General features: G+C 47.2%; 1 protein-coding gene across 1 annotated transcript in view; it reads right to left on the bottom strand.

The window, feature by feature from the left end:
* Positions 1–22,313, bottom strand: part of CASD1 (CAS1 domain sialic acid O acetyltransferase 1) — a 76,139-nt gene that overhangs the window by 21,846 nt on the left and 31,980 nt on the right. Inside the window, exons 5-10 of the mRNA XM_088459615.1 lie at positions 20,511–20,555; positions 18,687–18,749; positions 16,902–16,943; positions 6,783–6,906; positions 5,114–5,328; positions 1,843–2,262 (exon numbers count right to left, since the gene is read on the bottom strand). Of these exons, the coding sequence (XP_088315741.1) occupies positions 1,843–2,262; positions 5,114–5,328; positions 6,783–6,906; positions 16,902–16,943; positions 18,687–18,749; positions 20,511–20,555 (909 nt within the window). The remainder of the gene's footprint in view (positions 1–1,842; positions 2,263–5,113; positions 5,329–6,782; positions 6,907–16,901; positions 16,944–18,686; positions 18,750–20,510; positions 20,556–22,313) is intronic.

The raw sequence follows: 22,313 nt of genomic DNA, 5'->3' as shown, positions 1-22,313 counted from the left end.
GTACCAGGTAAGTCTCCACTAGACCACCAGGGAAGTTTTGTCGACATTCCAACATGTCAACATTATGACTATGTCGGCAATAAAATACCCACAACCCGAATTTGCAGAGGTTGGGTATACACACTCCTAGGAAAACTGGAGCTGATAACCTAGAATTGTTGATTCAACTCGCTGGCTCGACAATGACATCCAATCCTCAAGTAGATGTCATTTAGCAGGTAGATAAAGTGATGGCGGTAAGCGCAGGCAGATTAATACCTAGCACCCAGTGGCAGGCACGCTGTGGGGCTTGAGTTCTATAAACATCTTACTGTATATCTTGAATTAGCCTTGGTGCGCATTGCAATGCTCCAATACAAGTTTCAGACAAATACGCCTGATACCAGCCTAATTGTAGATTATATATATATATATATATATATTCCCCCCGACCTATCCATTCACCAACTAACACCTATATCTAGTGAGTGAAAACCATTCAAACCAGCCAGTCAGAGCATCCTGTTCTATTTTCCGCACATTTGCCGAAGTGTTTATACCAGTGATGGGCATCCTATTACACTCTAGGGACCAGTGACAGATGAATATATGGCAAATAAAGGGGCAGCACGGTGGCGCAATGGTTAGCTTTGCTGTCTCACTGCACGGAGGACATGGATTTGATTTCAACCAGGGCAGAATCGGTGTGGAGTTTGTACGTTCTCCCAGTGCCTGCGTACATTTTCTCTGGGTACTCCTGTTTTCTCCCACACTCCAAAAACATACTGATAATTAATTGGTTCCTGGTAAAATATGAACCCAGGGTTGGCTGGGTGTATGTTTGTGCTAATGTGATAGGGAATATAGATTGTAAACTCACAGGGGCAGGGACTGATGTGAATGACATTCTCAAATCCTCTATGTGGGCGCTAATATAAATAACTTAATAAAAATGAATCACGTTTGAAAAAAGATCACCACTACATAAATTAGTGCTTTGACTGCATTTCATTTTCCTAGGAGTAATTTAAATTAAAACCAAATTCAAATCCTTTTTTGGGGCAAAATTTCCTGACAGTTACTTTAGTTTAGCTATAATGAGGAGAAAATAAAGGTGTCCATTCATCCCTGTTCTGCAGCCAGCTGCATATATAAGCTATGTATAAATCACATGCAAAATAAATCCAGTTTAAAATGAATAAATTAAGCCAACAAGTGATACACCGATACATCAACTTTACATATGTTATATTGAGAGCAGGTGACTGCCTCCACAACGGTTATTTTAACTGAGTAGGATCAGTTTACTTTGCACCCAACAAATGGAAGATCCGAGACATCGGACACCTTACCAGGATCCAGTCAAGATGCCAGCGGGCGGGATGTCGGACGCCAGGATACTGACGCCAGAATCCCGACGCCCGTCAGAATGCCGAAGTGGGCATCCCGAAGGTAAGTATGCGGGTTAAGGTAAGGGTGTTAGGCACCACCGGGGGGAGGGTAGGGTTAGGCACTGCCCAGGGAGGGTTAGGTTTAGGGTGCGGCAAGGTGGGGGTTAGGTTTAGGCACCTCCGGGGGGGAGGTTAGGGTTAGGCACCACCAGTGGAGGGTTAGGAGGGGAGAGGGGGAGGGTTAGGCTATTTACCGGCCCGTCAGGATGTTCACCATCGGGGTGCCGCTGTCGGTCTTCTGACCGCCGGCATCCCTTCCTCTGGTACAGAATACAGATTCCATATTACTGTGCGTTACCATATTCCTGTTCACCATGCACCACACGGCAGGGCCATTCCCTACCCCCAATGCATTATAGTAAAAGTACACTGATGCAGTAAGCAACGCACACAGATAGGAACCGCCTATTACCTCTTTCGTGTCTTCATAGTAGAACACACCCAGCACGAGGATAAAGATAATGGGGATGAAAAAGGCTGAGTGGGTATATAACTTGTTCTCCTTCATATAGAGATTGGCCCGATCACAGAAGTAGAAGTAAGCCATGATGAGACCGAGTTTGCAGAAAGAGAACATGGCGGTCTCCAGCGTTGAGGCCACAGGAGTGACTGTAGCCGGCTTCTTCTCCTCCCCGCTCTCTAGGTCGCTGCACATCTTCCTGTGCTTGTTCCGATGGATTACCATGACAGCAATGTAGCCGGCGACAGATAAAATAAAGAAAGAGGCAGCTAGCTTCTGGATGATCGTGGTGGGAGAAACGGGCTGGCAGCAGGAACCGTCAATTGGCTTTATGACTTTGTTGCAGTAGGCGTTCATGAGGATCATAGCGCTCTGAAACATAGAAGAACAATGGTATAAACGGTCACAGATAGCTGGTGTTATAGGAGAGGCAATATGAAGCAAAGGTTTAGTGTGAGGAAACATCACTCCATTATTGGTCTGATACTCCATTATTCACTATACGCCATGACACGGATCTGTAAATATGAGCAACATGTATTTCTTCCCCTAATGTAGCATCAAAGTGGGGGCTCCAGTGAACATGTTACAGGCTTCCACATTTTGATTTTCCCATCAGCTGAGTAGCCAATACTGAGCTGTGCGAGACCTCGACTGACCTGTCTGTCACCTTAAATAAGAAAATATCTGGAGTTTCCGTTAATGGAATAGTGTGAATAACATAAATATGAACCACAGGATTCCCCTAACTGGGACAAAGCAAATAAAAAAAATCGTGATAGTTCCCCTTTAAATTAGAATTCTTCAATATAGTAATTATTTATATTCTGGACTTTCCAAAGTTCATAATGTCACTCCATCTCTCTCTCTGATGGCCTCTGGCACTACTCCTCTCTCTTTCTCTGATGGCCTCTGGCACTACTCCTCTCTCTCTCTCTGATGGCCTCTGGCACTCCTCCTCTCTCTCTCTCTGATGGCCTCTGGCACTCCTCCTCTCTCTCTCTCTGATGGCCTCTGGCACTCCTCCTCTCTCTCTCTCTGATGGCCTCTGGCACTCCTCCTCTCTCTCTCTCTGATGGCCTCTGGCACTCCTCCTCTCTCTCTCTCTGATGGCCTCTGGCACTCCTCCTCTCTCTCTGATGGCCTCTGGCACTCCTCCTCTCTCTCTCTCTCTGATGGCCTCTGGCACTCCTCCTCTCTCTCTCTCTCTGATGGCCTCTGGCACTCCTCCTCTCTCTCTCTCTCTGATGGCCTCTGGCACTCCTCCTCTCTCTCTCTCTCTGATGGCCTCTGGCACTCCCCATCTCTCTCTCGGCTGGCCTCTGGCACTCCCCATCTCTCTCTCGGCTGGCCTCTGGCACTCCCCATCTCTCTCTCGGCTGGCCTCTGGCACTCCCCATCTCTCTCTCGGCTGGCCTCTGGCACTCCCCATCTCTGTCTCGGCTGGCCTCTGGCACTCCCCATCTCTCTCTCGGCTGGCCTCTGGCACTCCCCATCTCTCTCTCGGCTGGCCTCTGGCACTCCCCATCTCTCTCTCTCTCGGCTGGCCTCTGGCACTCCCCATCTCTGTCTCTCTCTCGGCTGGCCTCTGGCACTCCCCATCTCTGTCTCTCTCTCGGCTGGCCTCTGGCACTCCCCCTCTCTCTCTGTCTCTCTCTCGGCTGGCCTCTGGCACTCCCCATCTCTCTCTGTCTCTCTCTCGGCTGGCCTCTGGCACTCCCCATCTCTCTCTGTCTCTCTCTCGGCTGGCCTCTGGCACTCCCCATCTCTCTCTCTCTCGGCTGGCCTCTGGCACTCCCCATCTCTGTCTCTCTCTCGGCTGGCCTCTGGCACTCCCCATCTCTGTCTCTCTCTCGGCTGGCCTCTGGCACTCCCCATCTCTGTCTCTCTCTCGGCTGGCCTCTGGCACTCCCCCTCTCTCTCTGTCTCTCTCTCGGCTGGCCTCTGGCACTCCCCCCCTCTCTCTGTCTCTCTCTCGGCTGGCCTCTGGCACTCCCCATCTCTCTCTGTCTCTCTCTCGGCTGGCCTCTGGCACTCCCCATCTCTCTCTGTCTCTCTCTCGGCTGGCCTCTGGCACTCCCCATCTCTCTCTCGGCTGGCCTCTGGCACTCCCCATCTCTCTCTCTCTCGGCTGGCCTCTGGCACTCCCCATCTCTCTCTCTCTCGGCTGGCCTCTGGCACTCCCCATCTCTCTCTCTCTCGGCTGGCCTCTGGCACTCCCCATCTCTCTCTCTCTCGGCTGGCCTCTGGCACTCCCCATCTCTCTCTCTCTCGGCTGGCCTCTGGCACTCCCCATCTCTCTCTCTCTCGGCTGGCCTCTGGCACTCCCCATCTCTCTCTCTCTCGGCTGGCCTCTGGCACTCCCCATCTCTCTCTCGGCTGGCCTCTGGCACTCCCCATCTCTCTCTCGGCTGGCCTCTGGCACTCCCCATCTCTCTCTCTCTCGGCTGGCCTCTGGCACTCCCCATCTCTCTCTCTCTCGGCTGGCCTCTGGCACTCCCCATCTCTCTCTCTCTCGGCTGGCCTCTGGCACTCCCCATCTCTCTCTCGGCTGGCCTCTGGCACTCCCCATCTCTCTCTCGGCTGGCCTCTGGCACTCCCCATCTCTCTCTCGGCTGGCCTCTGGCACTCCCCATCTCTCTCTCGGCTGGCCTCTGGCACTCCCCATCTCTCTCTCGGCTGGCCTCTGGCACTCCCCATCTCTCTCTCGGCTGGCCTCTGGCACTCCCCATCTCTCTCTCGGCTGGCCTCTGGCACTCCCCATCTCTCTCTCGGCTGGCCTCTGGCACTCCCCATCTCTCTCTCGGCTGGCCTCTGGCACTCCCCATCTCTCTCTCGGCTGGCCTCTGGCACTCCCCATCTCTCGGCTGGCCTCTGGCACTCCCCATCTCTCTCTCTCTCTCGGCTGGCCTCTGGCACTCCCCATCTCTCTCTCTCTCTCGGCTGGCCTCTGGCACTCCCCATCTCTCTCTCTCGGCTGGCCTCTGGCACTCCCCATCTCTCTCTCTCTCGGCTGGCCTCTGGCACTCCCCATCTCTCTCTCTCTCGGCTGGCCTCTGGCACTCCCCATCTCTCTCTCTCTCGGCTGGCCTCTGGCACTCCCCATCTCTCTCTCTCTCGGCTGGCCTCTGGCACTCCCCATCTCTCTCTCGGCTGGCCTCTGGCACTCCCCATCTCTCTCTCGGCTGGCCTCTGGCACTCCCCATCTCTCTCTGTTACTTACTATATCTCTACAGGACTCTGACATGTGCAGACCATCCGGTGATTGCTCTATAGTCTCCTCAGAAATCTGTCTGGAGACGCTGAACATCCTGATGTTTGATCTTGATTTTCTATTGGTACCATTTAATATAGCAGCTGCAGCTTCATTGTACTCATCAATTCTCTGATTGGTGATCACTTTTCGTGCTTCGCTTAACAATTGTTCATAAACAGGATCTGCAAACATCAATAGAAGCACATCATTATCACGCTTGCCTTGCTATGCAGATATTTAGTTGGTCTTTTGGATGGGTATTTTGCCGTGGAATTATGAGTTTTTAAAATAAGAGTGCAAAACATTTTGTGAAACATGGAAAATCTACCAATAATAAGAAGCTGGCATTGAAATGTAATCTATTGGATAAGGTAAAACCAAGCAAAAATGATACATGGGGTAATAGTGCCCCTCTTATACATCGTAAGAGTAATAGAGAAGTCACATATTAGATCTGAGGCCATAGGCACAAGGCTAGATGGAGTATTTTTTAAAATGTATATTTCTTTTAAGTTCTGCGTGGGAAAATGACAGGGCGGACGGAAAATTGCAATGTATTCCAAAAAAATTACCAGAAATAGACTCTTATATAAGAGATGTAAGTCTTTTAGTTACAGCCTGTCTCTTTGACAATGGTTTTTACTTCAATCTTTTTTGTATGATTTTTCACTTTCGCTGAGACATTGGAACCAAAAGACAAAAAATATAATCACGGTCAACTTCCTTGGTGTTAAAAGGTCACCTGACAGTAGGACCGACCGCCCACCGATGCGCTTTGACATTTGAAAAAGATTCTACAAAGTCGAAATGCCATTTGACCTTTTAATCAATGACAGAGCAAAATGAAGCCTTGGAAGTCATCCAGAGACAACCCAGACTTTAATATGCCCAATTATCTCTACCTCTGATCAGTCTACGCCTTGTATGAGATAAATAGAGTGACAAATGTGGAAAGTGATTTACAAAAGCCTTCGCGCCAAGTATACTATGTAAGCATAATAATTAAGTGGGAAATAGCGGGAAAATAAAAAAGGTCGTTCTTTTTCCAAAATTAAGTATTTTGATATTTGTTTTAGAACAGGGAAACTATCACTACTTAAAAATGTTGGGGCCCCATTGTTACCGATCCACTCAGAAGTTTTCTGCTTGCGGCGTGAGATTGCGGTGTCGGTGTGTATGTTGAACACACTGCAACAAGATAGTAATTTTTTACATTTGGTTCCTAGGACTCTGCGAAAGTGGAAAATCATAAGAGTAAATTGAAAAACGAAAAGTGCCTAAGAGACATCTCTCCTGCGTAAGTGAACAGACCTGTACAAACACACAAACGTCTGACAAGTATTTGTTTCAAGTCAATGTCACCATCGACCTGCCACAATGATTTAGTATATAGCCCTTCATGATGCAGGGAGGATTTGAGAATAGACTTGAAAGTGAAGACAAACAACAAGGTTTGGGCTATGTTTATAGCACGCAATGATTTTCAATGGATGAGACATATCATGACAAGTTATGCTACAGCCACCGCCTGGTTCGACATGTTATTTACATATATCATTAGTAATCATTTTCATACACAGTACACACAGTCAGCTCTTGCAGCAAAGAGGAAAAGACAAGAGACCTGGAACCGCACCTTGTAAGTGCCAGTAAACATCACTTGTATCAGCCAGTTCCCCCAACAAAGGTTCCACAGCGGTCATGTTCACCTTGTATTGGACCAGAGACTCGGCACTTCCACTGTTCATATTTATAGACCACTGAAAATAAAAACAAATTTTCTGTTTACAGATTAATATATATTGCAGATATATTGCTCACATCTGCCGGTGTCTTTGGGCAACCGACCGACCTGTTATGCTGGCCGCAGGAACCACCGATAGTGACAACTAGGGATGTGCAGGCTCGGATAGGTTCGAGTTTGCACGTGGAGTTCGGATTTTTCCCTCCAAAAAAACGGAACTCAGAACGAGGCAAAACGTCATCTTACATGGACGAACATCATCATTCCTGGTCTTTTGTCCAGGAATGATGATGTTCGTCCATGTAAGATGACGTTTTGCCTCGTTCTGAGTTCCGTTTTTTTGGAGGGAAAAATCCGAACTCCATGTGCAAACTCGAACCTATCCGAGCCTGCACATCCCTAGTGACAACACAACTGGGCGGGCAAAACAAGAGATATGGTAAGAACTTACCTTTGTTATCTCTGTTTCTACGAAGTCCATAGGGTCCACAGGGTTGACCTTGGGGTATAGGTTGGGAACCAAATCCGGGCACCACGCAGTTAAAGCTTTTAGCTCCCAGGAGGCAACGGGTCCACTCTCCCTATAACCCCACCCCCAAGCCAGAGGCACCTCAGTTTGTAAGTAGCCAAAGGCCGGAGGAGGAGAGAAAAAGAGAGAGAAAACTGGAACACTCAATAACCATACTCACAGAAATGGGAGACGGAAAACCGGTGACCAGCCACACAGCCCATATGAAGCCAGGTGCGTCAGGGCGGGCGCCCTGTGGACCCTATGGACTTCGTAGAAACAGAGATAACAAAGGTAAGTTCTTACCATATCTCTTGTTTTCTACTTCAGGGTCCATAGGGGGTCCACAGGGTTGACCTTGGGGATGTCCCAAAGCAGTTCAACCAAGGGTGGGGACGCTCCTGTGCTGAGAGGAGAATCCGTCGCCAAAAAGGAAGCATCCTGAGAGGCAAAGGAAACCAATGCCTAGAACCTTAAAAAGGTGTGGACAGAAGACCACGTGGCCCCTTAGTAAGGCAAAACAGCCGAGGCGCCACAGCGAGCCGCACACGAGGGTCACATGGCCCGAGAAAAAACAAGCATCAACAACAGGAAGGCCTACCCATGGGTAGGCCCCTGAGGAAGACCTACGAGGCCATCCAGCCAACATTTGGTTATAGGCCGGCAATCCTTTCCTGTGAAAACCAGAAATCTCAGACCACCAATAAGGAGTCCGATTTCCGTAAGGAACCTGAACGGATCACATAAATCCAAAGAGGCCAGACCACAGTCAATGAGGCCACACCAGCCGAGAGGACTGGGGACAGAATGGCCGTACCCTAAGTTCCAGAATAATATGGAACCTGAAAACCACTAAGAAGAAACACAGGGCGAGAGCAACTCCCACCCTGACATGATGCCCTCCAGAAGAGGGAGCCACATGAGAACGCTCCCAATTCAGACACTCTCCTGGTTGATATAAACACCCTGAGAGAAAGAGAGAGCCTAAGCAATAGACCATGTAATGTCTATCACAACCAGCGGTTCCATTGACTGTCCCCGGAGGTAACGAAGAACCACTACTTACTCCCAAGGAGTCCCTAGGGAGGACAAATGGAGGCATAATCAAGAAAACACTCCAAAGGATGAACTGGATACCAGAGTGGAGCAATTCCATATCTTAACCATACTGACAGTGTAGAGATCCGCACTGTCAGGAAGACCAGGCCAAGTGTGAAACCCAAGCCAGCCGGAAGGAATGCCAGAATATCTGGAAATCCTGGACACCGGAGGATTGTATCGACAGGTACAATACCATAAGATTTATGGCTGCCACAGTTTGTGGTAGGTCCCAGCAAAAGCTGATCCATGTGCTCTAATCATTCCAACGATGACAAAGCCAGGGAAGCCGTAAGACCACTGTAAGGACACAGTCAAAGACAAACGACCCAGGTCCAAGGCAAAACCAAGGACCCTGAGACAACAGGTCCGGGCAGTGAAGCATCAGGGATGGAGTATCGATGTAGAGACTCCAAAGATCCAAGTACCCCTGACATCTGGGGCAATCAGGAGCCACCAGCAGGAAAGCATCTCCGTCTCGATTGAAAACACTTCCAAAGACCTCGAGGAAGAAGGGAGACCGGAGAACACAGGTACACAAAGTGGAAGGACCACTTCACCGACAAAGAGTCGCTGAAGGTTGCTTCAGAATCCCCAGAGCTGGACTGTAACACCATAGTGTGATAAAGTCAGAAGGCCATGAGGGTCACCTCAGGGGGGCCCCCCCTGCTCACCAGGAGATGAAACCTCTCTTGGGGAAGAGACTAGTCCCCGGGATGCACGTCGTGACGGCTGAGGACTCCCGCTTCCCAATGGAGAGCTCCTGAAATGAACGCTGCCGAGATGGCGGGAGGAGACCCTCGGACTATGTCCGAATATGTGACATACCTGTCATTGCCACCCAACGAACAGTGTTGCTAAAAAGGAAGCCACTGTCCTGACCCTGTCGGACTGAACCTTTTCAGGTTCACCGGGAAACAAGAGTTATGCCAGAGTAAGTTAATTGACAGGGTGGAATCGACAGACGTCCAACTGCACTGAAAAGGATTCGATCCAGACACTGTCCATAGCAAAGAAAACCCTGGACGAGATGGCCATAGCCACCCGGACAGGGACCGACTTGCCTCCGGAGAGAGCATCATCATTTGAACAGTTATCCGACAGAAAAAACTCGTTCCATCTGGAGATGAGCCAATTATGGAAAGGCCTGGAATGGAACTGAGCCCATTCCACCATGCATCCCAGAGTGTAAAGACATCTGTCGACTGCGCAGACAACCATGTACTCCTAATGGAAGAGAGGAGATTCCGTCTTACGCCAGAAGAATTCTCAGATTCTGAGAATCCAGCAGGGATCCTAGATGAAGAATACCCAGAGAGGGATGCAGGGAGGACTTTTTCCCCGTTGATTAAACGTCTGCACCCTGAAGAAGCCACAGTCATCCTGACCTGGCCGTAAAGTACCCCGGTGATCCCGCTAAGAGCAGGAGGCCGTCCAGGTACAGGAGCATTGGGATATACTGAACAGAAGAACTGTCAGAAAATCCAAAACGCTGGTAAACCCCTGTGGGGCTGAGGACAGTCCCAACAGGCAGAGCCCGAAAAATTGTAAGTGTTGCTGTGATACAGCAAACCTCAGCCCATGCTGAGGAAAGGTCTCTGTAAGTACCCGTAGGCACTCGTCCTGTATATCCAGTGATACCATAAAGTCCCCAGGTTCCAAACATCGTATGATGGAGCATAGGGATTTCCTCCTGAGCCCAGGTAGCTTTAGGAACTGGTTCAGGGAATTGAGACAGAGAATAGGCCAAAGAGGACCATTCAGCCACCGCACCAGAAAGAAAGCAGAACAACCAGTCCCTCACTGAGATAGTGGGGATGGCCTAATTAGCTCCGCTTACCGCAACAACTGCATAGCTTTCTGGATCTGTAAGGCCCTTGTAAAGAGGGCGTACCCTCCTACCCACGTAGCCGCGGCAACTTGACACTAATACCGGGCGAACTGAGAAAATCGGTATCTCCCAGTTGTAGGCCTGTCCCGTCAGGCTGAAGAGATATCCGTAGGTTCAGAAGCAGGATCGGCTGGCAGTCCAGGCCTGCTCGGTACTGGATATGTCGGCCCTTGTAGATGCCGACAGTCTACGAAGAAACAGACCTTTAGGCTGACCCAGAGGACAAAAAAGACTTAACAGACTTAGTCTGAGGCCTTGTAGTGGGCATAGCTGAAAGCGGTAAACTTGTCGTTAGTAATACTGCCAATGTTACTACAATCTTGTCAAGGTCAGGACCAAACAATATCAACCCTAAAGATGGTATCTGCACCTCTGCATTCCCAGAGCGCAGCCATAGGGTATTACGGAGGATACAGTCGCAGCCGGAACTCTGAAAGTTAGGAGACTGGTATCCAATATAGGCATTTCCACCTATGACAACAGCATATATTACGTGAGCGACCAAATACATTTGAACCCCCGACGTGTTGGAGGGGAAAAAACGTTACAAATGCATCAACCCAATATGCAATAGTATTAACCAACCATGCTATAGCCATGGTAGGATGGGTAACAACTCCTGAAAGCAAGTATACTGATTTCATGCAGAGTTACCACCTACGGATCCGAAGAATCCGACCACGCAGGAATGGGAGGCGTAGTAACGTCTGTAATCAGACGAATAACACGCCCATCCACCCCAGGAGGGGCTCGTGATGACCCTCAGGGAATTTGGGACAGGAGGCCAAACACTGTTGTAACACCTCCTATCTGGCAACAGCCAGAGTCCCGCTATGCGATCCACCCGCTAGTCAGCAACAGGGAACCCGAAGGCACGCAATACTGAGGGTGTATGATACAGGTGCAGGTCAACATTCACTCTAACCAGAATGGACCTGCTACCAGCCCTAAAGCAGGGATAATAATACCTGAAATAGGCTTCCCCCCGTGTAAGAGGGAAAGAGCCCCAAACAGTACCCAGTTCACGGCAGAGCCAACTGGGAAGTAACCACAGGGCGTCAACCACGCCAATTAGCGTTTCGTAGAAAACGACATCCACCCAGGGTGGCTGTTGTGGTAATCCCTGCAAGGGGAATGACAGACTATTGTGGCACCAGGGGGAATTCATATACTGCGAAAAACCCCTGCAGGGAGCGGTAGTCTGTGTCACAGGGGATGAGTGCAAGAAGCTGCGAGATACCCTGAGATGAAAAGGGCAGTATGGTGAAGTAACCCCAAGTGAGGTACAACAATGGGGCCCGCCCGGCGATCCGCAATTGAGAGGATCCCGAGAAAACAAACAGCCCAAGGGGGTCGTGAAAGAGGCCGGCACCAGATGACGCCACATACAGAACCCTTTATGAGTCAAATCCTCCGCACTAACACCTGCAGCACATGACTTGCAGGATAGTAAAAATGGGTGCAGTATAACGCTCTATCTCCTGGTCAGACATATCTGACCAATCTTGGCGGAAATATTAAGCAGCACTATACAGGTCCTGACTGATGCCAAAAATTAGCTGCAGGGACCCATTTTCAGCGTATGCAACACACAGTTCCATCTAAAATATGGCAACGTGCAGCACGCAACAGTATGTGACAAACCACACAAATATTAACAAGTATATAAATGTGAGGTCTCAGAACCACCCTAAGTACAGCTGTATTAGGGCAGATAAAGAAAAGGGATAGATATACACTGACAGGTGAGAGAATAAAGTACAGTCAGCACTAGCATAAGTCACATACAATGCAGATATATACATATATACATAAACATGTCATATAATATACTGCACTATTACACTGCATTCAACTGCCCAGATTCAGTGTCTGGGAAGGCTACAGCGCTGTGTACACTGACCTGATGGTGAGGTACGCAGGGGGACTGGACCAACTGCCATCCTGAGAGATTTCTGCTGCACCACAAGAAAATGGCCGCTGGAGACCTCAGAAGAAGCGTGGCCCGCGGAGGAAGCAGCTCAGCGACGCCAGACTATGGATACTGAAAGGCGCGCTGAGCTGAGGGGAGGAGCCGCTGTAACAGGGAAGGCTGCCTCCCCTGGCCGGCTATTAACCCCCGGGACGCCGGCTCCCTGCACCGATCGTTAAGTCCCTGGTGATCTAGTGGACACACGGGGTATGGGGGGCCCGCCGCCACTGCCGGCGCCTCCGGTCTGTCCCCTGAGACCGGAGGCACAGGACTGCATTTGAAATGCGCGGATCACCGCTTGCGGTGATCCGCGACCTTACCTGCTCCCCGTGGATCCGGCAGCAGTCCTGGGCGCCCACAGAGTCCGGCTAGTACAGACTCTGGGGTCCCGCTGAGATCCCCAGATCTGTACTGGCGTCTCAGCGCCAGCGGGGTGACGGAGCGGCAGCTTAGACGTCCTATGGACAGTCCGACGCTGCCGCTCTGAAGAGTCCAAAGTCCATGGAAAAAACTTTGTCCCTAAAAAAATAAAATAAGCTTAGGGGCTGCTAATCAGCTCCCCCTGCGCTAACGGTGACCCGACTCCGGCCGGGCACCAACTTAAACTGAGGTGCCTCTGGCTTGGGGGTGGGGTTATAGGGAGAGTGGACCCAGTGCATCCTGGGAGCTAAAAGCTTTAACTGCGTGGTGCCCGGATTTGGTTCCCAACCTATACCCCAAGGTCAACCCTGTGGACCCCCTATGGACCCTGAAGTAGAAATTTAAATGCCCGCCCAGTTGTGATTTCGTGCCAGACATGACGAAAGGAGGATTGGTAAGTGTGTGCAGGTTACCAGATTGTTCGCTCGGTTGGCGGGCTGCAGTGTGTACCTCACGTAATAGCAGTCAGAAATTACAATTCAACATAATGGTTTGCCTAGACAGTACTACAGGGTTTCATCTCATTGTTATATGATTCTGCCGTTAGTCAGGGGCAGGTGATTCGCCGTTTTCTATGTAGAACACAAGCGTCAAGGAGTCAGTTTTGGGACCCATGCTCCTGTTTTGCATAAATTATTTTAATTTAATTAGTTTACTATAAATAATGCTGCAATATAATTATTAGTGGAGGTACACAATAGTTTTGCTAAAAGAAGAACATGTACAATATATAAATGGCAAAGAATTAAAATGTTTTGGATTATGACCAAGAGGCAAGACTCATTCTTTAAAGCAACAATCCCAACATAGTTTTGTTTGCTTCTTTAAACAGCAAATTAAAGCACCTTCTAAGCCAGCATGTAATTTTCATTTTAGGCAGCATGGTGGCACAGTGATTAGCGTTACTATCTAACAGCAGTAGGGTCATGAGTCTGAATGCGAAAGGCAGAGGGGGGAGAAGTAGGGGTAAGATGTTACAGTGAAAACAAAATTCAGAGAGGCGGTCAAAGCATTTCTGATCACTACGCCATGTACCAAATGACTTGGTTACCATGGTAGTCGCATAACATTGTGGAAAATTATCAGTCAGTAATAGCAACTGCCAATTGTAAAGCCCAACGGAACATCCCAGCGCTTTTAAAACACATGTTAATAAACAAACCAAGAGAAAAAAAATTGAGCAGAATCTTATAGCCTGTTACAGTGATTTATGCTACACAAAGAAAATAAAAGCCACACTTCATGTTTTTATGGGGTAGACGATTCAAGCATAGAGAACTTAATTAAACACAGCAGTGAGACCAATATGATTTAAGAAATTACAAATAGCAATGTTTAAATTGTTGAACCACTACTTGACATTAATATCATATGTATTAAAGGATGTTTATTCCTAAGCCGAAACCAATAAATATGTTCATACGTGGCTAAATGTATCCATTATTTTTTTTATTTAGCCCCCTGTAGTGGATAGCTACAGTATGTGAGGAGACGTTATGCAGTCAGGAAGCAGACGGTCGAAATGCCGACCGCCAGCTTCCCGACTGTGCAATCCCGACAGGGGACTAATGATAGGCGGCAAAATCCCGGCGCCCATCATTATCCCTGTGCCGGGAGCCCGACGCCAGGCATACCAAACGAAGGTAAGCCGGGCGGCGGGCGCGGACAGCCGCGGGGGGGAGGGTTAGGGGCTCCCGGGGGGGACTTAGGGTTAGGCAGCCTCCCTGGGAGGGTTAGGGCTAGGCTAGGTGGAAGTGTGGGTTGGGGTTAGGCACCCCCGGGGGGAGGTTAGGCTTAAGCTGCGGGGGGGGGGGGGGGGGGGGGAGGGGTTAGGTACTAGGGGGGGAGGTTAGGGTTAGGCACCCCTAAGAGAGGGTCAGGGGGGGGAAGAGGGTTAGGTATAGTTAGTTTACTTACCTGTTGGGATCTTCACTGCTGCCGGACCCGGTCTTCCGGTGTCGGGATTTGAACCACCGGACCCATTCATACTGATCCCGAGGAGACAGTGTATTTGTAACTGAGCAGACACAGAATGACTGAAATGTTTGTAGACTTCCCCCAGGACTCTCCTTTTTTACCCAGTTTGGCATTAAGTGTAAAATCATTTACACTTGTACACTCAGCAGTGAGCAGTCACTGAACCTAAGCACCTATGTGGCTGTGTTATTATGTCACACAGTAGATTTTGCAACACATCTTCCTAAATAGAAAACATCTTAATCATGATCATCCTGTTGGACGCAGCCTCTGGCTTATTGTGCATCGCTTCCTCTCATCCATTCTACCATCCTAAATTGCTGTAAACACGCTCTACATGGACCATGGAGCCAGTAACCAGAGCTATCCCCTATGACCAATGATTCCCATCTCTCAGCTTTTCCTGCTGTTCCCTATGCATTAATCGTTCCTCACTAGCTGCACTGTATAATAAGTGGTCCGTACACTGAACACAGGGCCCCAAATCTTTATTTTTCCAAGGTTCCCGTCTCCCAAAGACAACCATAAAACTGATTTTATAAAACATTTTACTTTTTAATGAGATCTATGCAAAATCACTTAAGGTAATATTACATTTTTATGCTATTAACTTGGATTGTTACAAGCAAACAGAGTGCAATAAAAGATGAACGCAGATACTGTCCTATTGCAGGAGACCTATCTAGCGGAGATGGAAAATGTGGCACGGACATTGCTGGGTTTCGGGATTGGGATTGCGCTAAACAGAAAAGATGTGACTAGCGACCTTGATGAGCAAAGCTCTGACCTAGCAGCCGAGCAGTATGGAAAGGGGTCAAGGTGCGTTTTAATTCGGCAAGAGGGAAAAGTGAAACTGTATAATGTTAATGGACTTTATCAAGAACCTACCGGTCTTCCAAAATGGATTACTGCAACATGATTTCTCATAAAATAATGGCGGGAGAGGGGCTTGAACTGAGAGATAGACACTTACCCTAACACAGAGAACCCAGGACGGATTCCTTACACACAAAAATCCATATCTATCCATTGATATCTATAGTAAAACTATGAAATAAATATATATATAATTTAATATTTATTCATTAAATAAAAGCATGTAGAGGGGTACTCATGGATCAAATCAAACACTACAAATGCCGGGGTGCCTTACTAAGCTCAATGTATCCAACAGGTGTCCATAGGGTATGGAACAAGTGACACCCCAACGAACTTTAGGTAGAAAAAAGTTATTTTTTATGTCTAAAGTCCGTTGGAGTGTCGCCTATTCCATACCCTATGGACACCTGTTGATGTATATATATATATATATATATATATATATATACACACACACACACCCAGTAATATATATATATATATATATATATATATATATATATGTGTTTTGGAATTTACTACTCATTGGTACCTTCTCTATTTTTACCTACAAAATCCATATGAGTGACATGGCGATTAACAGGACAAAATCGTGAAAGTCCTTCGGTATGCCTATATGCACTTTATTTTCTCATTTTGTGGTTGCTATACTGGTACCGATATAAAAAAATTGCACTGAGCACTTTATATATGAGGTGAAGCACTTTTCTTGCAGAGTTTTGCACTCTCTCTGGATGCTGCTAGCTTATTTTGCACGTGTTGGAATTAGGGTGCAGTTGATTCCCAAGTGATATATGCACTCCTGGTGTGACACAATCACACATGTGTAACACGTTACTTATTAATATACATTTTTTTCTTTTTTATTGCTTCATCACGTTATATTGTTTTGAGAGCTGAAGAAAGAGCTTGTTTCGACTGGATAATATTGAAAGTCATTTGTTGAAGAAATCACACTAGATGGCGCTGACTTCTCACTAATACAGTAATATAATATATATATATATATATATATATATATATATATATATATATATATATACACACACACACACACACACACATACTGTACATACATAAACTAATCTCACATTTATTTATAAATCAGACCTGTTTTCTATTAGGTTATACAGTTGGAAGGTTCATCAAAATTAGTTGTAATAGCATCACCTTATTTACTTTTATGGAGAAAATGACAGATTAAAATAGCCCTTTATGGCCTCACTTCAGTAGTTTAGGTAATTGCGAGATGAAAGGGCGGCTTACCGTGGCGGCTCCTGCTACAACCATCTTTGGCTTTGTTGTACTCTAGAAGTAAAAATAAAAACCAATAATGCACAACATGGACTGTAGCTGAGTATTACATGGTCAGCACTGAGGGAGCAGACAGACACGTCACCGTTACATGGTAAATGGGGACAGACACGTCACCGTTACATGGTAAATGGGGACAGACACGTCACCGTTACATGGTAAATGATACGTTACATTTATGTGAAATGGGGCACGCTGAAGAGCATAACAGTAAGTGATATAAAGTAAGGGTTTTTTTTAGTGTTGGCAGAATAACATGTACAGAAAGCAGAGTCCTGATAAAGGGCCTGATTTACAGATGGGACGTTAATACCGCTGCTACTGCGTCTGTAATGGCTGTGCGAGCATATGCAAATATCGAATTGAGATGCCCACAAATGGCTTCGCAAATCCAAGTGTCGGAGCCATGTTTTCTGCGTACGGGATCACAGGCGCAGTCTACGACACACCCCGAAAATGGTAGCGGTGCTCCTGCGTTTTTGCCACCTCCCCCCATTACATCCCCAAACGCTCTACCATACAGCGGGAAAAATAGTCACTGCGCCCGCTAATGGTAATGCAACTTGACACATGCGAAGTGCGACTCGGAACACCGATAATCTCTCAACTGCGTCCATCTTTGAATCAGGCCCAAAGTGTGCTAGGGACATTTACTTAGTGCCAATTAGGATGTGCATGCGATGCACCTGGAGTGTATTAATATATTATACATATTAATATTAATAGTTTCCCCATTACCGAGGACTTTCATTTACTGGTTTGTACATGCTCTTTTGCAACTCTTACTAAACACATTGACTGATCTGTCATCATATTTAGGCTTTGTTTATTCCCCAAAGCCTTATGTTTTTGTTTTGCTCATCCTTGGATAGGACACAGAACTGCTCTGTGGATACATTGGGCAAAATTTACTAAGCAGCAGGTTCTAAACCCCGGCGGTTTGATGGCGGGTATAAACCCCGGCGGTTTGATGGCGGGTATAAACCCCGGCGGTTTGATGGCGGGTATAAACCCCGGCGGTTTGATGGCGGTTTTGCAGGGGTTTCTAACGGACAGCCCTGTTCTATTCTAAAATGTGTTTTGACGGTGGGTTTGCGGCAGTTTTGCAGCGGTTTTGGACGCAGCTTAGTAAATTTTGCCCATTTAATGTAATTGACAGAACATAGTTAATCTGTATTATAAAACACAGTCATGAACATAATAAGCCATCTGAATAGCGAGCTGACAAATTTGGCTGAGCCCGGACCCCCTTTCACAGCAAGGCACAGGGGATGCAGGGAGTGCTACCGGCTGTACAGTTGTTTAGGGAGCTCCCTAATTAATTTCACTCCCAAAGTGCTTTTCATCTTCTATCAATTACTTGCAAAAAGAAAACAAAAGCACCCCATTGGTAAAAGGAGTGTTTTGCCAAAGACAGGCGTTATAGGCCTATACTCTATATAAAAATAAAAACACTGAAGTAAATTATTAGGGAAGTAATACAGCGTAATAGGCTAAAAGTGCATGTACAAAAGAATATATTAAAGCTGTATGAAGAAGCAAACACCATTAATAGCGTGATAAGCTACTGTCGCGTAATTTCTTCCATGTAATGGAGAAATATTAGTTTTTTTTTATTTATTTAACATGATGTTTACAGGTTTTGCTCAGATGTTCAAGTTTATGCAACAAGCCATACACTGTAGGAGATCAGGAACAATTACTCCAAAAGGGACAGCAAAATCGCTGGGAATGTACCTCGATCAGAGACTGGAAGCTTTGCTTCATGGAACTGTTCACCTCTGGACGCCATAGGAAATCCTAGAAGGAAAATTATTGCTGACATTTATTTATCTACATTCACGTCGCTTTGTGCTCACACTAGGTAGAACGGGCAGTATAAGTGACAATATAAACCACTGAGGGAGCCCAACAATGGCGGAGGGATGCCTAAGGCTAAATTAGTAACACTGACGACAGCTGCAGCTAATCAGCAGCGAGCTCTCATCTTTTGGGTGAAAGCGAATACATGATTGGTCTGGTTTTAGTTCAGATTTCACACCACTGGGCAATTATAGCAAATAACCGCCAATGGGGAACATTTCACAGAACAGCAGGAAATATATGGGCAGAAATAATCTAAGCTGGGTACACACTAAACGATTGTGTGCCCAGCGATGCGACCCACAATCCTTGTGCCGACATACTGGGCAATCCGGTGCCCGACCGCCCGATATGCAGGCCCCCGCCGCACAGCGCTGCTTGGGATTGTCAGCCGCATCGCCTGCTCTTCCTGCATGTACAAAAGATCAGGCGATGCGGCTGAGGACCCCCACGGGAGCGTACACACTGCACGATGTTGCCGTTTTGTCGTTCCGATGCATCGGAATCGGGCAAATCGTTAGCAATATTGTGTAGTGTGTAGGGGCCTTGACTCAACAGTCCTGTCCAAGGACTGTACGTCTTTTGCTGCAGAGTAGAAGTACAATTCGCCACCATGTTATATTACACGCATACACACAGCCAGTGTGTTACAGGAGTCCCATCAAGAATCCTCCCTGGGGTTGCGTTGTAGGCACTTTCAAAGTACAAAATATTTTTCTTTGGGACAGTAATAGACATCTATACGGTTTTCCAATATTTATTTACATTTTCTGAATGTACAGGCTGCTCCCCCAAATTTAAAAAAAAAAAAAATTCCTGCAGACTTTTGTGGCAAAAATGACCAATTTTGTTTTCCAATTGGATAGCGCGGGAATCGGGTAAACGCATACCTATATGAATGAAAAATTGGTTGAGATGGACCAATGCAAAAATTTAGCAGCTAATTGGATATGCCCCTATGGGTCTGGGGAACAGAACTTTTTTTTTTTTATTATTATTATTCTTGTATCTTTTGAGGGTTGCAGTATTCACTATTTGCGCTTTGGTGGTTTTTTTGGTTATTTATATTACAAATAACGTTTTTTAAAAAACAAAATGCATCGCATTGGTCATTTGGTTCTAAGCGGGGTTTGGTATAAAAGATCGTACAGTAAAAAGAAAAGACAATGGTAGACAAATCCATAAAGGTCGACATGGTCAAAAGGTCGACATTACAAATTAACCCTATTCACCCTCCCTCCTGGTGCCTAACCCTAACTCCTAGAGCCTAACCATAACCGTCTGGCAAGTGCCTAACCCATAAAAATATAAAATACCACGTGTCAAACATTTTTGTGTCGTCCTTTTAACCCTGTTGACATTTTTTACCCGTATATCTTCATCCACGTTAACCTTTTGTGTGTCGACCTTGTGTACCTGTCGACCTTTTGTCCCTGTCCTTTCGACTGTCTATCTAGACACTGTCTCTTTTTTAACTGTAGAACTATTGATTGGAACCCCCTAATAAGTTTTGCCACAGACAGAATCAATTTATTCTGCAATCTGTCTGCAAGAGTCTTGGAGGAAGACCGCTGAATATTGTTAAATGGTTTCTGTGACCATATTACCAGAGAAATACGGAAATCCCCTAAAGCAGCGGAAGATATTTAAAAATAGCAATTCTTCTGAGAAATGAAATGAAATTTCTCATGAACTTACCACCAGGACGTTGTCTGTTGCCTCTTTGTAATGAATGTCCTCGTGCTGCCAGGATAAAAATGGATATTAGCGTATATGTTTTCCATCAAAGACCAACATGTGACAATATTATCTCTTTTTTCTGCAAGCTGTATCTCTATGATTAGAGGGGTAGATAAAAGTCACCCTGAGGTGCTGGTTCTGTTGACCAACTTCTTTGTTTTCAACAATTGGTTGTGTCAGCTCTAAAATAAACACCTTAGTCCCCACCCCTCCCCCCAGTTGCTGTGGAACTGCACATCCCAGCTTGCCGTGCCACAATATTGCTACTAGGGTTGCTAAAACTATCAGGGCATGCTGGGAAGTGCAGTTCCACAGTAGCTGGAGGGCCGCATGTCGAGCACTCCTGCCTTAGGCAATCGCAACCATCGGAGTCCATACAATTAGAGTTGTGAGGGTTCAGAATCCTGTTGACTCTCCGGGGATTTTTTATTTATTTTTTCAATAATCGCTCATTAGCGACTTGTTCTGGCTAATTTGTCTGTTAGTAACATCCCCAGTCAGCTGTGCTAAAATAGACAAAAATCACGAGGTGATGCCCACTGCCAGCTTCTGATTCGCTGCTGTATCCAAAGACGCAGCATCGGATTAACTGCGTGCTCATCTAACTCCCTCAGGTTACTCAGGATGTCTGGCCAATCACGCTGCCGGGGGCCAGCGAAGCTGCATCCAAGGACACAGCCACTGTCTTCGGCACGCCCCCGTTTTCTGCAACACTCCCAGTCGCCGCCCCCCAAACGCCAACAGCATATCATGCTGCGGCTTTGGGGAACTGCGTCAGTCATTGCAGGACTAGATCTGCACATGCGCAGTGCGGCTCCTATGCATGCACAGATCATTTACCATCGGAGATTTACGTCGGTCTCAGCATCAGGCCCTATAATAATACTGTAAATGGTGGCGACAGATTACTATATGGGGCGTACACATAGGGCCTGATTTAGAGGCGGATGCAGTGTCGATGCCAAGCGCCGTTGGCCGATGTTTTAAGTCTGCGCATGCGTCCAATTTGCACAGCACTTGTCCCAATTGTTATAGCTCAGAGACGCAGCAGGGAATTGGACGCAGTGGTCAGCGGATTTTAGTGGGCGTACGCAAGAGGCAACAGGGTAGCTAAGCCGATGCGTGCGTGTCGCTGAAAGCGGCTGTGTCCAAAGATGCTGAACCGCTCACACAGGAGGCCATTCTCAGACCAAGAAACTGCACTTGCCATAGGGCTGGTGCAAGTTGTGATGGTCCAACCGATGGTGCACTGTCCCAAGACGTGGGAGTCTCAGGGCCTGATTCGGAGCCGCACGTAAGCGGCCGCTCGATCGCTCCGAGCGATGTTCGCACATCTGCGCATGCGTATGGGTTGTAATGCGCATGCGCCAACCAGTCAGTGCGGTCGGAAATCATGTGCTCGCAAAATAGCGAATGCCTGCTAATTTGAGTGACAGGATAAGGAGTTTGTGGGTGGTAACAGGGGAAGGTGCTTGAAAACGGGGAGTGGAGATCCGAACGCAGGCGTGCCAAACGGTCAAAACGGGCGTTTAATGGGTGTGCATAATTAACAAAGCAGCGTCATCGACAACGTCACTTGGTTGTCTTTTAGCCTGAACTGCTCACATGATTGCGGTAGGAAAATGCTACCACAAGGATAGCGAGCAGTTCAAACGCCTTTCGATGTACTCGATTAATCTAATAAATAGCGGAGATGACGTATGATGCGAGCGGCCAAGGGGTGTCTTTAAAAAATAGCGAGCGCATGTTTCGTTCGCTCGT

The sequence above is a fragment of the Taudactylus pleione genome, unplaced genomic scaffold (genome assembly GCF_031769625.1).
Source record: "Taudactylus pleione unplaced genomic scaffold, aTauple2 ptg000916l, whole genome shotgun sequence".
NCBI lineage: Eukaryota > Metazoa > Chordata > Amphibia > Anura > Myobatrachidae > Taudactylus > Taudactylus pleione.
This window is presented reverse-complemented; position numbering and strand designations above follow the sequence as displayed.